The sequence below is a fragment of the Lissotriton vulgaris genome, chromosome 4_1, assembly GCF_964263255.1.
Source record: "Lissotriton vulgaris chromosome 4_1, aLisVul1.2, whole genome shotgun sequence".
Classification (NCBI taxonomy): Eukaryota; Metazoa; Chordata; class Amphibia; order Caudata; family Salamandridae; genus Lissotriton; species Lissotriton vulgaris.
Genome location: NC_141691.1, coordinates 2,134,713,570 through 2,134,728,288, shown reverse-complemented (window position 1 = coordinate 2,134,728,288; position 14,719 = coordinate 2,134,713,570). Strand labels below are relative to the sequence as shown.

Sequence of the window (14,719 nt, the reverse complement as noted above, 5' to 3'; positions counted from 1 at the left end):
GATGCCACTGGTGGCAGCAAAGTTCCTAAAGAAAAAGACAGGGCCTATGACAATAGAAACCTGACAAAAATTGTGCCCCCCTACAAGGAAGGGGATGATATCCACAAATGGATTACTGCTCTTGAGAGGGCCTGCATGGTACAGCAGGTCCCTGGGATCAGTGGGCAGCAATTTTATGGTACTCCTTTTCTGAGAAAGGGAGGGACAGGCTCCTCACTGTTAGACCTGAGGATGTCAAAAACTACTCTGTTCTGAAGAGTGCTCTTATTGAAGGGTTTGGCCTAACCACTGAGCAATACAGGTTGTTGTTCAGAGACACCCAAAAAGCACAGACTCAGGACTGGACTGATTTTGTTGATTGTGCCACTAAGGCTCTGGAGGGTTGGCTGCAGGGAAATAAAGTTTCAGACTATACAGGATTGTACAATCTTATGATGAGAGAACAGATCCTTAATAACTGTCAGAACCAGCTGTTGCATCAATACCTTGTTGACTCTGATTTGACCTCTCCCCAAGAATTGGGAAAGAAGGCAGACAAATGGGTCAGAACAAGGATTAAGCAGAAAAACCAGAACCAAGGTGACCAGAAGAAAACAGACCAGAAGGGTGGGAATCAGAAAGATAAAGAAAAAGACCAGAAGTCTTCAGCCCCCCAAACTAGCAATAATGAGGGGGGTTCCCAAAATGGAAACAAAAAAAAGAAGAATGATGGCCCAAAGAAACCTTGGTGTAATACCTGCAAATCAGTTTCACACTGGGGCAGTGAATGCACTAAGAAAAATCCAGTCCCCACCACTGCAGCTCCTAAAGCACCTGCACCCCCTAGTACAGTTAGCAGTGGTGGTACACAGCCAAAGGGTTTAGTAGGGTTGACCCTGGGTACTGAGGTGGAATCTGGCCTAGTCAGAATCCCCACACAGGCAGTTCTCCTATATGATGTGGACTTATCTTTGACCACTGCAGTAAGCCCCAGTAACCTGGGCAAATATAGGCAGACTCCCTTAATCAATGAGAAACTGGCTCAGGCCTACAGGGACACTTGTGCCAGTGTCACTATGGTGACACCTGACTTTGTGGAGCCTGGTCAGATTGTACTAGGTGAAAGTTACCTAGTGACCAATGCAAGTAACTCCACTACTTCACATAGTGTGGCTGTTGTGAACTTCTCCTGGGGAGGGGTAGATGGCCTAAAGAAAGTTGTTATGAGTGCAGACCTCCCAGTAGACTGTCTGTTAGGCAATGATCTTGAAAGCTCAGTTGGGTCAGAAGTGGAGTACAGGACTCATGCAGAAATGCTAGGGATTTCAGCTCATGTCCTTGCAGTGACAAGGTCTCAGGCTAAGAAGTGCCTTCCTGAACCAGTGGTGGATCTTGAAACAATAGACCAACCACAACCCAAGAGAAGGAGCAAGAGGGTTAAGGCTGTGCCTTCCCACTTGCCCCAGGTTGAGGATCAAGTTTCACAGGAAACTGATTCTGCAGTCCAAGAGGAGACTGTCTCAGAGGAGCTTGAACCTGACCAGGTTGAGTTTCTGGGGACAGGGGGACCCTCAAGGGCAGACCTGGGGCAGGCCCAATTAGATTGCCCTTCACTTGAACCCCTCAGACAGCAAGCTGCTGCTGAGGCTGCAGGGAATGCTCAAGGTACCCATAGAGTGTATTGGGATGAGGGACTCCTTTATTCAGAGGCTAGAGACCCCAAGCCTGGCACGACCAGGAGGTTGGTTATACCTTTGAGGTTTAGGGGTTTCCTTCTTACCTTGGCCCATGATATTCCCCTTGCAGGACACCTAGGCCAGAATAAGACTTGGGACAGGCTTGTTCCACACTTTCACTGGCCTCACATGTCAGAAAATGTCAAGGAGTTTTGTTGCTCCTGTGTCACTTGCCAAGCCAGTGGTAAGTCAGGTGGCACAACAAAGGCCCCCCTGATACCACTACCTGTGGTGGGGGTACCCTTTGAAAGAGTTGGAATAGACATTGTGGGTCCCATGGATCCTCCAACAGCATCTGGGCACAGATTTATACTGGTGGTAGTGGATCATGCCACCAGGTACCCAGAGGCAATTCCCCTGAGGACCACCACAGCTCCTGTGGTGGCAAAAGCCCTCATTGCAGTTTTCTCAAGAGTGGGCTTTCCAAAGGAGGTTCTTTCAGACAGAGGTACCAACTTTATGTCTGGATACTTGAAAGCAATGTGGAAAGAGTGTGAAGTAAACTATAAGTTTACCACACCCTACCATCCACAGTGCAATGGGCTTGTTGAAAGGTTCAACAAGACCCTAAAGGGAATGATAAAAGGTCTACCAGAGAAGCTCAGGCGGAAATGGGACATCCTTTTACCCTGCTTGCTCTTTGTTTACAGAGAGGTCCCACAGAAGGGGGTTGGCTACAGCCCATTTGAACTTTTGTTTGGCCACCCTGTGAGGGGTCCATTGAGTTTGGTGAAGGAAGGATGGGAGTTACCTCTCAAAAAGCCTAAACTAGACATTGTGGACTATGTACTTGGTCTCCGCTCCAGGATGGCTGAATACATGGAGAGAGCATCCAAAAACCTTGAGGCCAGTCAAGAATTACAGAAAGCTTGGCATGACCAAAAGGCTGTTCTGGTTGAGTTCCAGCCAGGGCAGAAGGTGTGGGTGTTGGAGCCAGTGGGCCCAGCAGCTCTCCAGGACCAATGGACTGGACCCTACCCTATCATTGAGAGAAAGGGAGAAGTCACCTATGTGGTTGACTTTGGTACCCCTAGGAGCCCCCACAGGGTGCTCCATGTAAACAGATTGAAAGCATTTGTTGACAGGGAGGACATGAGTCTCCTCATGGCCACAGATGGGGAACAGGAGGAAGAGAGTGACCCTCTCCCAGACCTGCTTTCCCAGAACCCTGATGATGGTTCAGTTGATGGAGTAGCCTTGGCAGGCAGCCTCACTGAGCAGCAACAGGTGGACTGCAGACAGGTGTTGCAGGCCCACAGACATATGTTTTCACTCACACCCAGCCAGACTAACTGGTGCACCCATGAGGTGGACACTGGTGACAATCTGCCTGTGAAGAATAAGATCTACAGGCAACCTGACCATGTCAGGGATTGTATAAAGGCTGAGGTGCAAAAGATGTTGGAGCTTGGAGTGATTGAGCCATCAGAGAGCCCATGGGATAGCCCAGTGGTCCTTGTGCCAAAACCTCATACCAAAGATGGGAAGAGAGAAATGAGGTTTTGTGTGGACTACAGAGGTCTCAATGCTGTCACTAGGACAGATGCTCATCCCATTCCAAGAGCAGATGAGCTCATTGATAAATTGGCTTCTGCCAAGTTTCTGACCACATTTGATTTGACAGCTGGCTACTGGCAAATCAGACTAGCTGAAGAGTCAAAAGCCAAAACAGCATTCTCTACCCCTAGTGGACATTATCAATTTGTGGTAATGCCCTTTGGTTTGAAGAATGCACCTGCCACCTTCCAAAGGTTGGTGAATCAAGTCCTTGCTGGGTTGGATGACTTTTGTGCAGCATATCTAGATGATATTGCTGTCTTTAGCTCCACCTGGGAGGATCACCTGATCCACCTGCAGAAGGTTCTGGAGGCCCTGCAAAAGGCAGGCCTGACTATCAAGGCTACTAAGTGCCAGATAGGGCAGAGCAAGGTTGTGTACTTGGGCCACCTAGTAGGTGGGGGTCAAGTTCAACCACTGGAGAGCAAGATCCAGACTATACAGGACTGGGCTCCTCCAACTACCCAGACACAAGTCAGAGCCTTCTTGGGCCTGACTGGGTATTACAGAAAATTTGTAAAGAACTATGGGTCCATTGTGACACCATTGAATGACTTGACATCCAAGAAGATGCCCAAAAAGGTTCAGTGGACAGTTAGCTGTCAAAAGGCATTTGATGACCTGAAGAAGGCCATGTGCTCTGCACCTATCCTGAAGAGTCCTGACTACTCCAAACAGTTCATTGTACAGACAGATGCTTCTGAGTTGGGGGTGGGAGCTGTGCTTTCACAACTTAATCAAGATGGTCAAGACCAGCCCATTGCTTTTATTAGCAGAAGGCTGACCCCCAGGGTGAAACGTTGGTCAGCTATTGAGAGGGAGGCCTTTGCTGTGGTTTGGGCCCTGAAGAAGTTGAGGCCATACTTGTTTGGCACTCACTTCCTAATTCAGACAGACCATAAGCCCCTCTTGTGGCTAAATCAGATGAAGGGTGAAAATCCCAAACTGCTCAGGTGGTCCATTTCCCTACAGGGGATGGACTTTACAGTGGAGCACCGCCCAGGGACTGACCATGGTAATGCAGATGGTCTCTCCAGGTACTTACACTTAGAACATGAAGACTTATCTGGTCAAGGTTAAGTTTAATGTCCCTGCGTTTGGGGGGGGGGGGGTTGTGTAGGAGAGTAGGGTCTGCTATCCTATGGTCACCCCAATTTTTGCTTTGTGCTTCACTGGTTTTCGACTTACTGAGCTGTGGGCCTGCTAATCAGGCCCCCAGCCTGCTGTTCTCTCTCTAAATTTATAATACATGTGCTATATGTACATACCACAATTGGAAATGGACCCCTTGTCAGCCCCTGTACTATGCACTATAGGTGCTCAGGGCATAGGTGCCACCAAGGCCTACCAGGGGCTGAAGCATAGCTTTTGCCACCCCTGGCTGGTTCTTAAATTGACACAACTGGCTGATCACTCAGCTGGGGCAAGTGGGTGTAATCACCCCTTGCTTAGATATAGTATACCTATATCTAAACCTATATCTGGACACATATATAGCCTGTAAGCCACTCCTATGGAAGGCCTCATCAATCCTGGAGGCAGAGTGCGTGGTTTTATGTGAGATGGAGCTCTGGCATGAGCTGAGCCTGTCTGCAGCTGTCGGGAACAACTCCCTAAGCTGATCCGGGATAATGCCATACCATATACTCTTAAGCGCCTTATAATCCTCGCGGTTATATAGCAACTTTGGTTTGGCTTTATCAAAACATGTCGTGTAAGGTGTCATACGATTTGGAATACTACCCCCTCGCCAGTTCTGGCAACGGGGGTAGCATTCCACCCTTCTAGAGGGATAAGACATGTTACTTTACTGAAACGCGGTTGATTTAAAATGAGCCTCAGATCCACAAAATGGATGCCCCTGCCACAGACACGGGTCTGGCCTCCTGCTGCTGACCGAAACTCAGCATATGGTGGCCTGGACAAAGAGTTTCCTGTCGCAGGGCGGTGTCAAACCACCCCAGACAGGAGATAGTGGATTGTAGTAGGGAGGTTTCAAAGAAACCAGACACTGCCTGGGGAGCACAAGGCTGCCCCTTGCATAATCCGGCCAAACCGGTTCTGGGGCCTCCCAGCCCCTGTCCCAGCACGGCCTGGATCAAAGGAAAGGGGTGTAACCACCCCCTTCCTGGGTCCCACCCATAGGAGGGGACCTAGCAGGATGTCCAGCCCACCAGATTCGAATAAGAGTGGGAGCAGTGCCAATGCAACTCAGATCATCCTGAAGAAACATAAGAAACGAATTCTGGACCCTTCGACTTTCTACTCAATGCAGAAGACTGAAGAATCTCCCTTGTGGTCAAGGAGTGACCACCCTGTGCAAACAGGCACCATCCAGCCCTCGACCCTTGCTTTGTTGCAGTTCCCGCCGGAACTCGAGCAACAGAGATCGACGAGAGCAAGCTTGCCTGCCTTCTCCCAGCCCGATCCACAGTCCCTGCAGAGCTGAGACCAGTGGATTCGACTGGAAGCGTGGGGCACGCCATCTTGAAAAGGCCACGAGACGCTGACCGTGCAGCCCATGAGTGATTCTCGAAGCTGTGCATCTGGGTTTAAGAAGCCCCCACCCCGAGCTACACTTGCACCAAAGCTACCCCCTCCACACTCGACGAGTGCTGCGTGGGGCCCTTCTGCTTGTGGCGCTCGACGCGTTGGCCTGGTCACTTGCCAGCTGGCTTGTGGCCCCTGTGCCAACGAAAACCGAAATACGACTTGCTTTTCTGGTTGCTCCAGATCTGCACCAGCTCCTGTGAAAAGGAGCCCCCACTCTGACCCTCCTGGTTCGAGTGATAAGCAATCTCCCGGTTCCGCGTGGATTGCTTTTGCCAAGTGCTGTTTGCTGCAATCTTGAAGCCGACGGTGCTGACGGCGAGAGCCTACGTGGGACAGATCGTGACCTGCTCCTGGACGTCGCAGATGCCCCAGAGCCCACGTGACAGCGGAGAGAAGCCTATCGACAACCACCTGATTGCGCCCGACATTGCCTGGTTCCGTCCTGGTTCCACCCTGGTCACTGCTGAGTGACCCAGACTCTGTCCCCTCTGCTTTCAGGTACTTTTCTACTTCGATCCACCCTTGGATCGCACCGGACACTTCTGCTTCACATCGCCTGCAGCTGCAACAGCTTCAAGCACCAAGAGCCTGTGTGTCAAAACCCGACGCCACTTCGACCCTGTGCACCCACGGCCTGTGGGTGAGGTAACATTGCAACGCCAGTGTACATACACTGGTACACACCTCTAGGGTCTGTGTCTAAAGTTTTGTTCCTCTAGGTTCAGCGGAAGTATCTTTTAACTCACTTTTAGTAACTTTTACGCACCATTGACATTGCATTGGTGCGAGCCGCACTTTCCGTGCAGCACCCGTCTCCTGTGGGCTACTCCCGACTTCAGCATTGCTAGTCCTGACTGCTCCCAGCGAATCTCTAGGCCCTAGGCCTAACCACTGTTCGATTGGTATCTCTTATACCATTTTTTTAGTATATGGTTTAAGTGGCCACCGGCCCTTATCCAAAATTGTGCAACTTGTATGTCATACTGTGCTTTTGATTTAACGCTTGTGCCCCTTTCCTCATAAAGAGTACTGGGGAGTAATTTAGAAATAAATACATATATTTTTATAATATATACTTGCGTGGTGTCCTTTCATTTGATTACAGGATTGTATGTGGTAAAACAGCTCGCTTAACACGACCTCTTAAGTTAAGCCTTTAAGGCTGCTTAGTCCATGCTACCACTAGGATAGCTTGTCTAACAAGGTTGACTTACAACCAGACATCTTTGGGGTTTGTTTGGACTGATACCAAGTGGTTCCAGAATTGGAAACACTACGTATCAGGCCAACTTCTCACACCACCCATTCCAACCGCCTGCTCGCCTGGACCAACATCAACGACGACAACACCATCAAGATCATGAACAACGTCCACACCGGATCCCCGGAAGACCCCTGCCCACACCACATCTTCAACAAAGCCAGCAGAATCATCGCGCCCCAACTCTGGAAAACCATCAACAGTGGCCTTCCCGGAGAGCAGGAAGTACACAGAGATCAACGCCTTACTAAAGAAACCCAAGGCGGACCCCAAGAACCTCAAGAACTTCCAACCCATCTCCCTGCTCCCGTTCCAGGCAAAGGTCATCAAAAAGGCCGTCAACAAACAACTGACCTGCTTCCTCGAAGAGAACAACATCATGGATCCTGTCCAAATTGGGGTTCCGCAGCAACCACAGCACAGAAACCGCCTTCATCACCGCCACCGACGACATCAGGATGCTGCTCAACAACGTAGAAACTGTGGCCATCATCCTCCTGGACTTGTCAGCCGCCTTCGACACACTCTGTCACCGCACACTAAGAGCACGCCTCCACAACGCCAGAATCCAAGAGAAAGCCGTGGACTGGACCACCTCCTTCCTCTCCGGGAGAACCCAGAGTTTCCACCCCCCATTCCGTTCTGAAGCCACTGTGATCATCTGCGGCGTACCCCAAGGCTCATCACTCAACCCAAAGTTGTTCAACATCTACATGGCACCGCTCGCCCACGTCGCCCGACAGCATGACCTAAACATCATCTCCTATGTGCACGACACCCAGCTGATCGGCCTAGGATGCCTCCGGGTTGCCGTCAGCACTAGGAGCACCCCCTACACCCACCGACCACGCACGAAACCTAGGAGTCATCCTCAAATCCATACTCTCCAGGACGAAGCAGGTCAATGCCGTCACCTCCTCCTGCTTCAACACCCTCCGCATGCTTCTCAGGATCTTCAAGTGGATCCCCACCGAATCTATAAGGACGGACCCCCAGGCCCTTGTCAGCAGTAGACTGGACTACGGCAACGCACTCTACACAGAAGCCAAGCTCCTGAAACGGCTCCAACGCATCCAGAACGTCTCCGCACGCCTGATTCTCGACATCCCCCGCCGCAGCACATCATACCCCACCTGAGAGACCTGCACTGGCTCCCCGTCAACACCCTCCCCATTCACCTACGGCAGACCGAAAGACCTCCTAACCTTCAGGAGACTCCTCAAGACCTTCAAACAATAGCAGCGTTTCCACCCTCCTAGCGCCTTGAGACCCTCACAGGTACGTAGTGTGATTTACAAATGCTATGATGGATTGATTGATTTATTGAGGAAGGACGGAAGGACAAAGAGGAAGGACAGAGAAGAAGGACAGAGAGGAATGACAGAGAGGACAGACAGAGAGGAAGAACAGAAATGAGGGATGGATAGGAAGTATGAAGTGGAAGGACGGAGAGGAAGGAGCAACTATTGAAGATTCAGAAATAATGAAATGCCACTGTGTCAAACTTGATGGTAAACCGCAAAGAGCACACTTCCGGGCAGACTAGGTCATGGACAGAGAGAAGACAAGACACTTCATCTACCGAGATTAAGGAAGTGAAGGGAACACAATGCCGAGAAACGTCTACACCGATGTAGTGTTTGAACAATGACTGGTCTCAATAAGGACACATTCTTCATTTCTTTGCTACAACAAAGACAGATAGACACAAATGCCAGCAGTCAATTGATAACATGTCCATGTTAATCACTGCAATGCTTGGTCAGTACTCTCCTGTCCCTTCTCTGGATAGAGAGAGAAGAAAAATATATTTCAAATCTTAAAATAAGTAAAATATTGTGCTGGTTTGGCACCAGAAGATTGTGGCCCTGATGTTGTTTAGAAAGACACATTATTGTTCCATTGCAGTTAATCACACATAATCTACACCCACAAGAGGGATATAATTGTAAATATTATTTATGCCACAATGTTTATGTTAGATGATATTATCTGGCATGAAAATCCCTGTGACAACACACCCACATAAACTCCTATTAAGCAATATGGACATAAAAGCTAACAAAATGACTCCCTACTCAGTCCATTTGCTTAGAATTGTAACTAAGCATGGGCGAATTTTGCGAATTTGCGATCCGCAAATTTGCGGATTTGTGAATTCGCGATCTGCAAAATTTGCGAATTTGTGCGAATTTGCGGATTTTTGTTTTTTGCGTGTTCGCGGGGTTTTTTGCGTGTTCGTGGGGCTTTTTGCATCTTCGCGAGCCACTTGCATAGCGAAGTTACCCATGCAGTCGTTTATGGGAGAGGGAGAGAGAGATAGATAGATAGATAGATAGATAGATAGATAGATAGATAGATAGATAGATAGATAGATAGATAGAAAGAGAGAGAAAGAGAGGGAAAGAGAGAGGGAGAGAGAGAACGAGAGAAAGAAAGAGATGCCAGATCTCTGAAGGGCCAGATTCCTGAGTTGCCCCTACAGAACATACAGCTTTTTATTTTTAGCAAAATGCATATGAAAATTGTGCTGTAAAGGTCTCTTTTAGTTTAACCCCTCCTGACAACTCAAAATGGGTGTATTTGCCATCCTCTCCCTTCTTCCTGTTTTTTATATCTGTAAGTGCTTCTTGATGAGGTTTAATTCCTTGGACAGGTGCCTCGTTGCCTACTTGTAACTATTCTCTGACCCTGCTTCAAGGGTCAGAGCAGGGTCAGAGAATAGTTGCAAGTAGGCAACGAGGCTCCAGGAAGCAATTAGCAGCAGGTGTCCAAGTTGAAGTTAATTTGTTTGTAACCCTTTTGTAAAAGGTTACAGAGAAATTAGGTTCAACTTTTGCACCTGCTGCTGTAACCCTTGCTTGGCAGAAAATTCGTCCCTGCTGATTCGTGGATTTTACCGCAATTTCGCGAGATTCGCGGATCGCGAAATCGCGGAAAATCCGCAAATTCGCCTGCGAAACGGATTTTACGCCCACCCTTAATTGTAACAGCTACTTTTGTGTTCCTGCTAAACTGTGTACTTTACACAATTGGACTCAGGTCTGTAAGAACTATAAGGTGTTCACTCACCTGTCCTGTCTGAAAACTCTCCTTCGGCACACGGCACACAGTTGAAGCAGCAGATGGGCCTCCCTTCTATTGGAGCCTTTCGGTACCCAGGGGGGCAGCTCTCACTGCAGACAGAGCGAGGAGTCTGTGAGGAAAGAGGGAATAAAGGAGACTTGATGTAAAGTCTGAGCTGAGGGCCCAGGGGGCAGCACTCACTGCAGAATAAGCGAGGAAGCTCTGGGGAAAAAGGGAATAGAGCAGGAAGATTAGATGTGAAGTCTGAGCTGAGGTTCCAGGAGGCAGCTCTCATTGCAGACAGAGTGAGGAATCTGTGAAGAAAGACGGAAAAGAGGACTCAGAATAGATGTAAAAACTGAGCCGAGGGACAAGAGTCTCCAAAGCACAAGAAGGCAGGATGTGAAACACTTCAGTCTGCACAGATGGGACACTGCAAAACTCACAGTACGATCAGGGTTTATTGTGTTCCTTTATAAGTTATTTGCTGAATGCACCAAGCTTTGAGAAGCAATAATACCATGTACAAAAATGTAATGTGGAAGATACTATACTCCTCTTTAGAAGTCTCTATTCAGGCAAAAGGTAAACTGAGCAAGCATTTATAGGTAACATTCAGAGAATTCTTGAACGTGGAGTATTTAAAGGTTGGGTTGACAACTGAACATCTAATTTTGTGAAGGCCACATCCTCAGTGCTATATTGTGAATACTAAGGATGCGATCTTCATGCCCTGGCACCTAGTGTGGAGCTAAGCCCAGAAACCACGCTCCCTCCACACACAGGAATCTTTGACCAGCAGCAAAATCTTATCCAATGAAGAAAAAAGATATTGACTATTTTATGATGTCAGTGTTTATCCCAGAATCCAATCCACACACTGAACATGAGGAATAACAAGAGAATGAATAGTAAGCCTGGGAGGTAGATTCCGTTCCGTTCGTAGAATTTGGGTAATTTCGCGTTCCGCGGAGAACGTGAAATTGCTCAAAACTCTGAAGTCCGCTACCTCGCAACATTTTTTGCTTGTTCACGTTTTCAAATGAGTGTTCACGAGATATTTCCCCCCGAGGACGCAAACAGAAATTGCGAACAGTAAAAAAGCATTGCGAACAAGCAATTTCACATGTTCGCGGAATTTCTGCGTGTTCGCAGAGATTTTTTACCGTTTCGCAGAGATTTGCATAACAAGATTACGCAAATTCCGCCCACCCCTAATGAACAGTTCCCCAAAACAACGGGGGACTCCCAGAGTTAGCCTGCTTGGGAGACTGAGATGTAGGTTTTAAACCCTACTTTGTACTCTGCTACTGAGGTTAGTAGGGAAAGCCTGCTAGGTACCAGAGATGCTACTGAAGGAGGCATGGATCACAGGAATAGAGACTCATCTATCTCCATGACAAGCAACTCCTTCATTCTACTGAGGTTCACTGTTCCCCCATTGCAGCCATACAGGCACTGGCTGTGGTCAGTTTTTTTCCCCTGCTAATGTCACATCCCTTAGTATGTTATGTTATGTTATGTTAAGGTAGGCTTGTAAAGCGCACTGTCACCGTGGGTTTCCTGGCGCTGATCTGATGCTAAGGGGGCGAAGGAAGTTAGCTAGATTGTGGGAAAAGCCAAGTTCTTAGAGATTTACGAAATTGAATGAGAGAATTAGAGGATTTGAGCGGGGGAGGGAAAGAGTTCCAGAGTTTAGGGGCCAAATGTGCGAATCTCCGACCTCCGGATCTACAGAGTTTGATAGGGGGGACAACCAGGAGGTGAAGGTGAGAAGATCTGAGGTTACTTGAAGAGCAGTAGGGACTGATAAGGGATTTCAGGAAGGCAGGGCGGGGACCGGTTAAGGATTTGAAGGTGAGGCAGCCGATTTAGAAGGCTACCCTTGAGATGACAGGGAGCCAATGCAATTTGGTAAGGAGAGGTCTGGCGGATTGCCATTTTGGGATCCCGAAAGCCAGTCTCGCCGCTTTTTTCTGAACAATTTGTAGTCTGAGGAGAAAAGAATTAGGCAGACGGTGATAGATAGAGTTCGAGAAATCCAAGCGGGAGAGGACAAGGGCCATGATGACTTGGATCAGGGCTTCGGGAGTCAGGAGATAGGCCACCTTCCTGATCCTGCGCAGCTGATACATGCAGGAAGAGACCACCATCCCTATCTGGGGCTTGAGGGATAGCTCGGAGTCAATAGTGACCCCAAGACTCTTCACCGAGGCTACAGGGATGGGGGGGCCAAGCTCTGCCGGCCAGAAATGCGGACCCCAGTGGATGGAGCTCCTGCCCGGGAGAAGGAGCTCCGTCTTCCCGGGGTTCAATTTAAGTTGGTTCTGGCTCATCCACTGGAGGATGTGGGACATAACCGCCTGGAAATTAGAGATAGCAGAAGGAGAGTTAAGAGGAAAGATGAGTTGCAGGTCGTCAGCGTAGTTGAAGACAGTGACGTCCCACTGCCTCAGAGAAAAGAGAAGAGGTCGGAGGTACAGATTGAAGAGAAGAGGGGATAAGGAGAAGCCCTGGGGGACCCCGCAGAGTGAGCGCTGCCTAGGTTCCCTAAAGGTGCCCAAGCTGAGTGTCTGAGACCTCCCGGTCAGGAAGGATTCGACCCATGCCAACGCCAGGCCCTGGATGCCGGCCTGCTCAACACGGTGGAGAAGGATGTTATGGTCCACCGTGTCGGAGGCGGTCGACAGATCTAAAAGTACCAGGGCCTGGGGGGTACCCTTGTCAGCGCCGTCTCTCAGGGCATCCAACACGGTCAAGATCACTGCCTCCGTGGAGTGGCTGGGTCTAAAGCCGGCCTGGTTGGCCTCGAGAAAGTTGGAGCTCTCGATGAACTGTGAGAGACAGGCGGTGACTTGAGCTTCCAGGATTTTAGAGAAATAGGGCAGGAGGAAGATAGGTCGATAGTTCGCCAGGACTGCGGGGTCGGCTCCGGGCTTCTTTAGTAGAGGCACCAGGACAGCCTCCTTAAAAGAGCTGGGCACCGTGCCGGTAGAGAGAGAAGAATTCAACAGAGGGAGGATACAGTCAGGTAAAGTAAGGCAGATGTTCCGTAGTATGGATGGTGGACAGCAGTCGTCCGGTGAGCCATACTTAACACGGACGGCCAGTGTGGCCAGGGATGCAGGATCTAGATGGGGGAGGTGTGTGAGGGAGAGAGCATTGTGAGGGGGGCAGACAGAATCAGCGCCAGGGGGGGTGACCGGGATAGTGTCCTTAATCATAACAATTTTCTGTAAGAAAAACGTGCTGAGCGCATTGCACGATTCCTGCGTAGGAGCCTGGGTCGAGAGCATCCTGGAGTCAGAAGTGAATTCGTCGAGGACTTTAAAGATCTCCTTCGATTTACAGGGGGCTGAAAGGATTCTTTTGGAGGCGTATTCTTTTTTGGGCGCGGTGATGGCTTTTTTGTATTTGTTGCGAGCGGCCACATAAATGTCTCTGCTCAACGGACAGTAGTCTCTCCTCCACTTGCGCTCCAATTGGCGAAGTTCCAGATGTTGGGTTTTAAGTTGGGAGTTAAACCATTTATGGGAGTTGCTGTGTCGAGAGCGAGGGAACTTAGTTAAAGGGGCAAAGATATCGCTAGCTGACGTGAGCCAGTAAGAGATGTTACTGTCTAGCTCATTGGTGCAGATATCGTTAGGGATGAAGGGACGGGTCTGTGACAGGTGAGAGAGCAATTTAGAAGAGTCAGCGGCCCTCCACTTGCGGGCGACGCCGCCCTCCTGCGGGGGGATCCTGTTATGACCAACAACAGAGATTGTAGTCTCGATCAGGGAATGGTCGGACCACACGCAAGGTGTGAACAGAGGGCAAGAGGATTTGACCCCGTGGACCCAGATGTGGTCGAGAATATGACTGCCACTGTGGGTGGGGGATTTGACAAGTTGAGTAAAATTTAAGCTCGAAAGGGCATCGAATAGCTCAGTGGCGTGAGGCCCGGCATCCTTATGTTGAAACCAGTAGTTAAAATCGCCAAAAATGGCGACGCGAGGGGAAGAAGTGGTGAGGTTGACAAGCTGTTCAGTGAAGGATGAGGGGAAGGAGGGCATAGGGTGAGGGGGGCGGTAGAGTATTATGAAAGTGAATGCGCCCACCTCAGTCCCAAGGCTAAGAACCAAGCTATCCACTTCGGGGAGAGTCATGGAGGCGGTAGCGGTAATTTTTAAATTCTTGCGTATCACCGCCAGCAAAGCCCCCCCCCCCCCCCCCCCCCACCCCCGGAGCGGCCCCCAGGGCGATTAGTGTTCAGCAGATAGTAATCTGAGGGTAACGCCGCCAAGATGTCAGGGAGGGAATCGTCGGTAAGCCAGGTCTCTGATAGTAAAAGAACGTCTGGCCTCTCAGCCATAAGTAAGAGGAAAATGTCAGTTTGGTGTCTGACAAAAGAGCGGGTGTTTAGGTATAGTAAACGGATGTGTGACTCAGTAGGGGCTGGTGGGGTAGGTGGCAAATCCGGACCCAGATAAGGAGGGATGTTCCCCGTGATTCCCAGTGTGGAAATGCGGGCCCTGATGGCAGGCGATAGAGAATATGAGAAGGGTTGTAGGCTCATAAGGGCAGA

General features: G+C 49.5%; 1 protein-coding gene across 1 annotated transcript in view; it reads right to left on the bottom strand.

Moving 5' to 3' along the window:
• LOC147725225 (uncharacterized) overlaps positions 1 to 14,719 on the bottom strand; it is a 161,298-nt gene that overhangs the window by 30,610 nt on the left and 115,969 nt on the right. Inside the window, exon 9 of the mRNA XM_086918212.1 lies at positions 10,159 to 10,282. Within this exon, the coding sequence (XP_086774338.1) occupies positions 10,159 to 10,282 (124 nt within the window). The remainder of the gene's footprint in view (positions 1 to 10,158; positions 10,283 to 14,719) is intronic.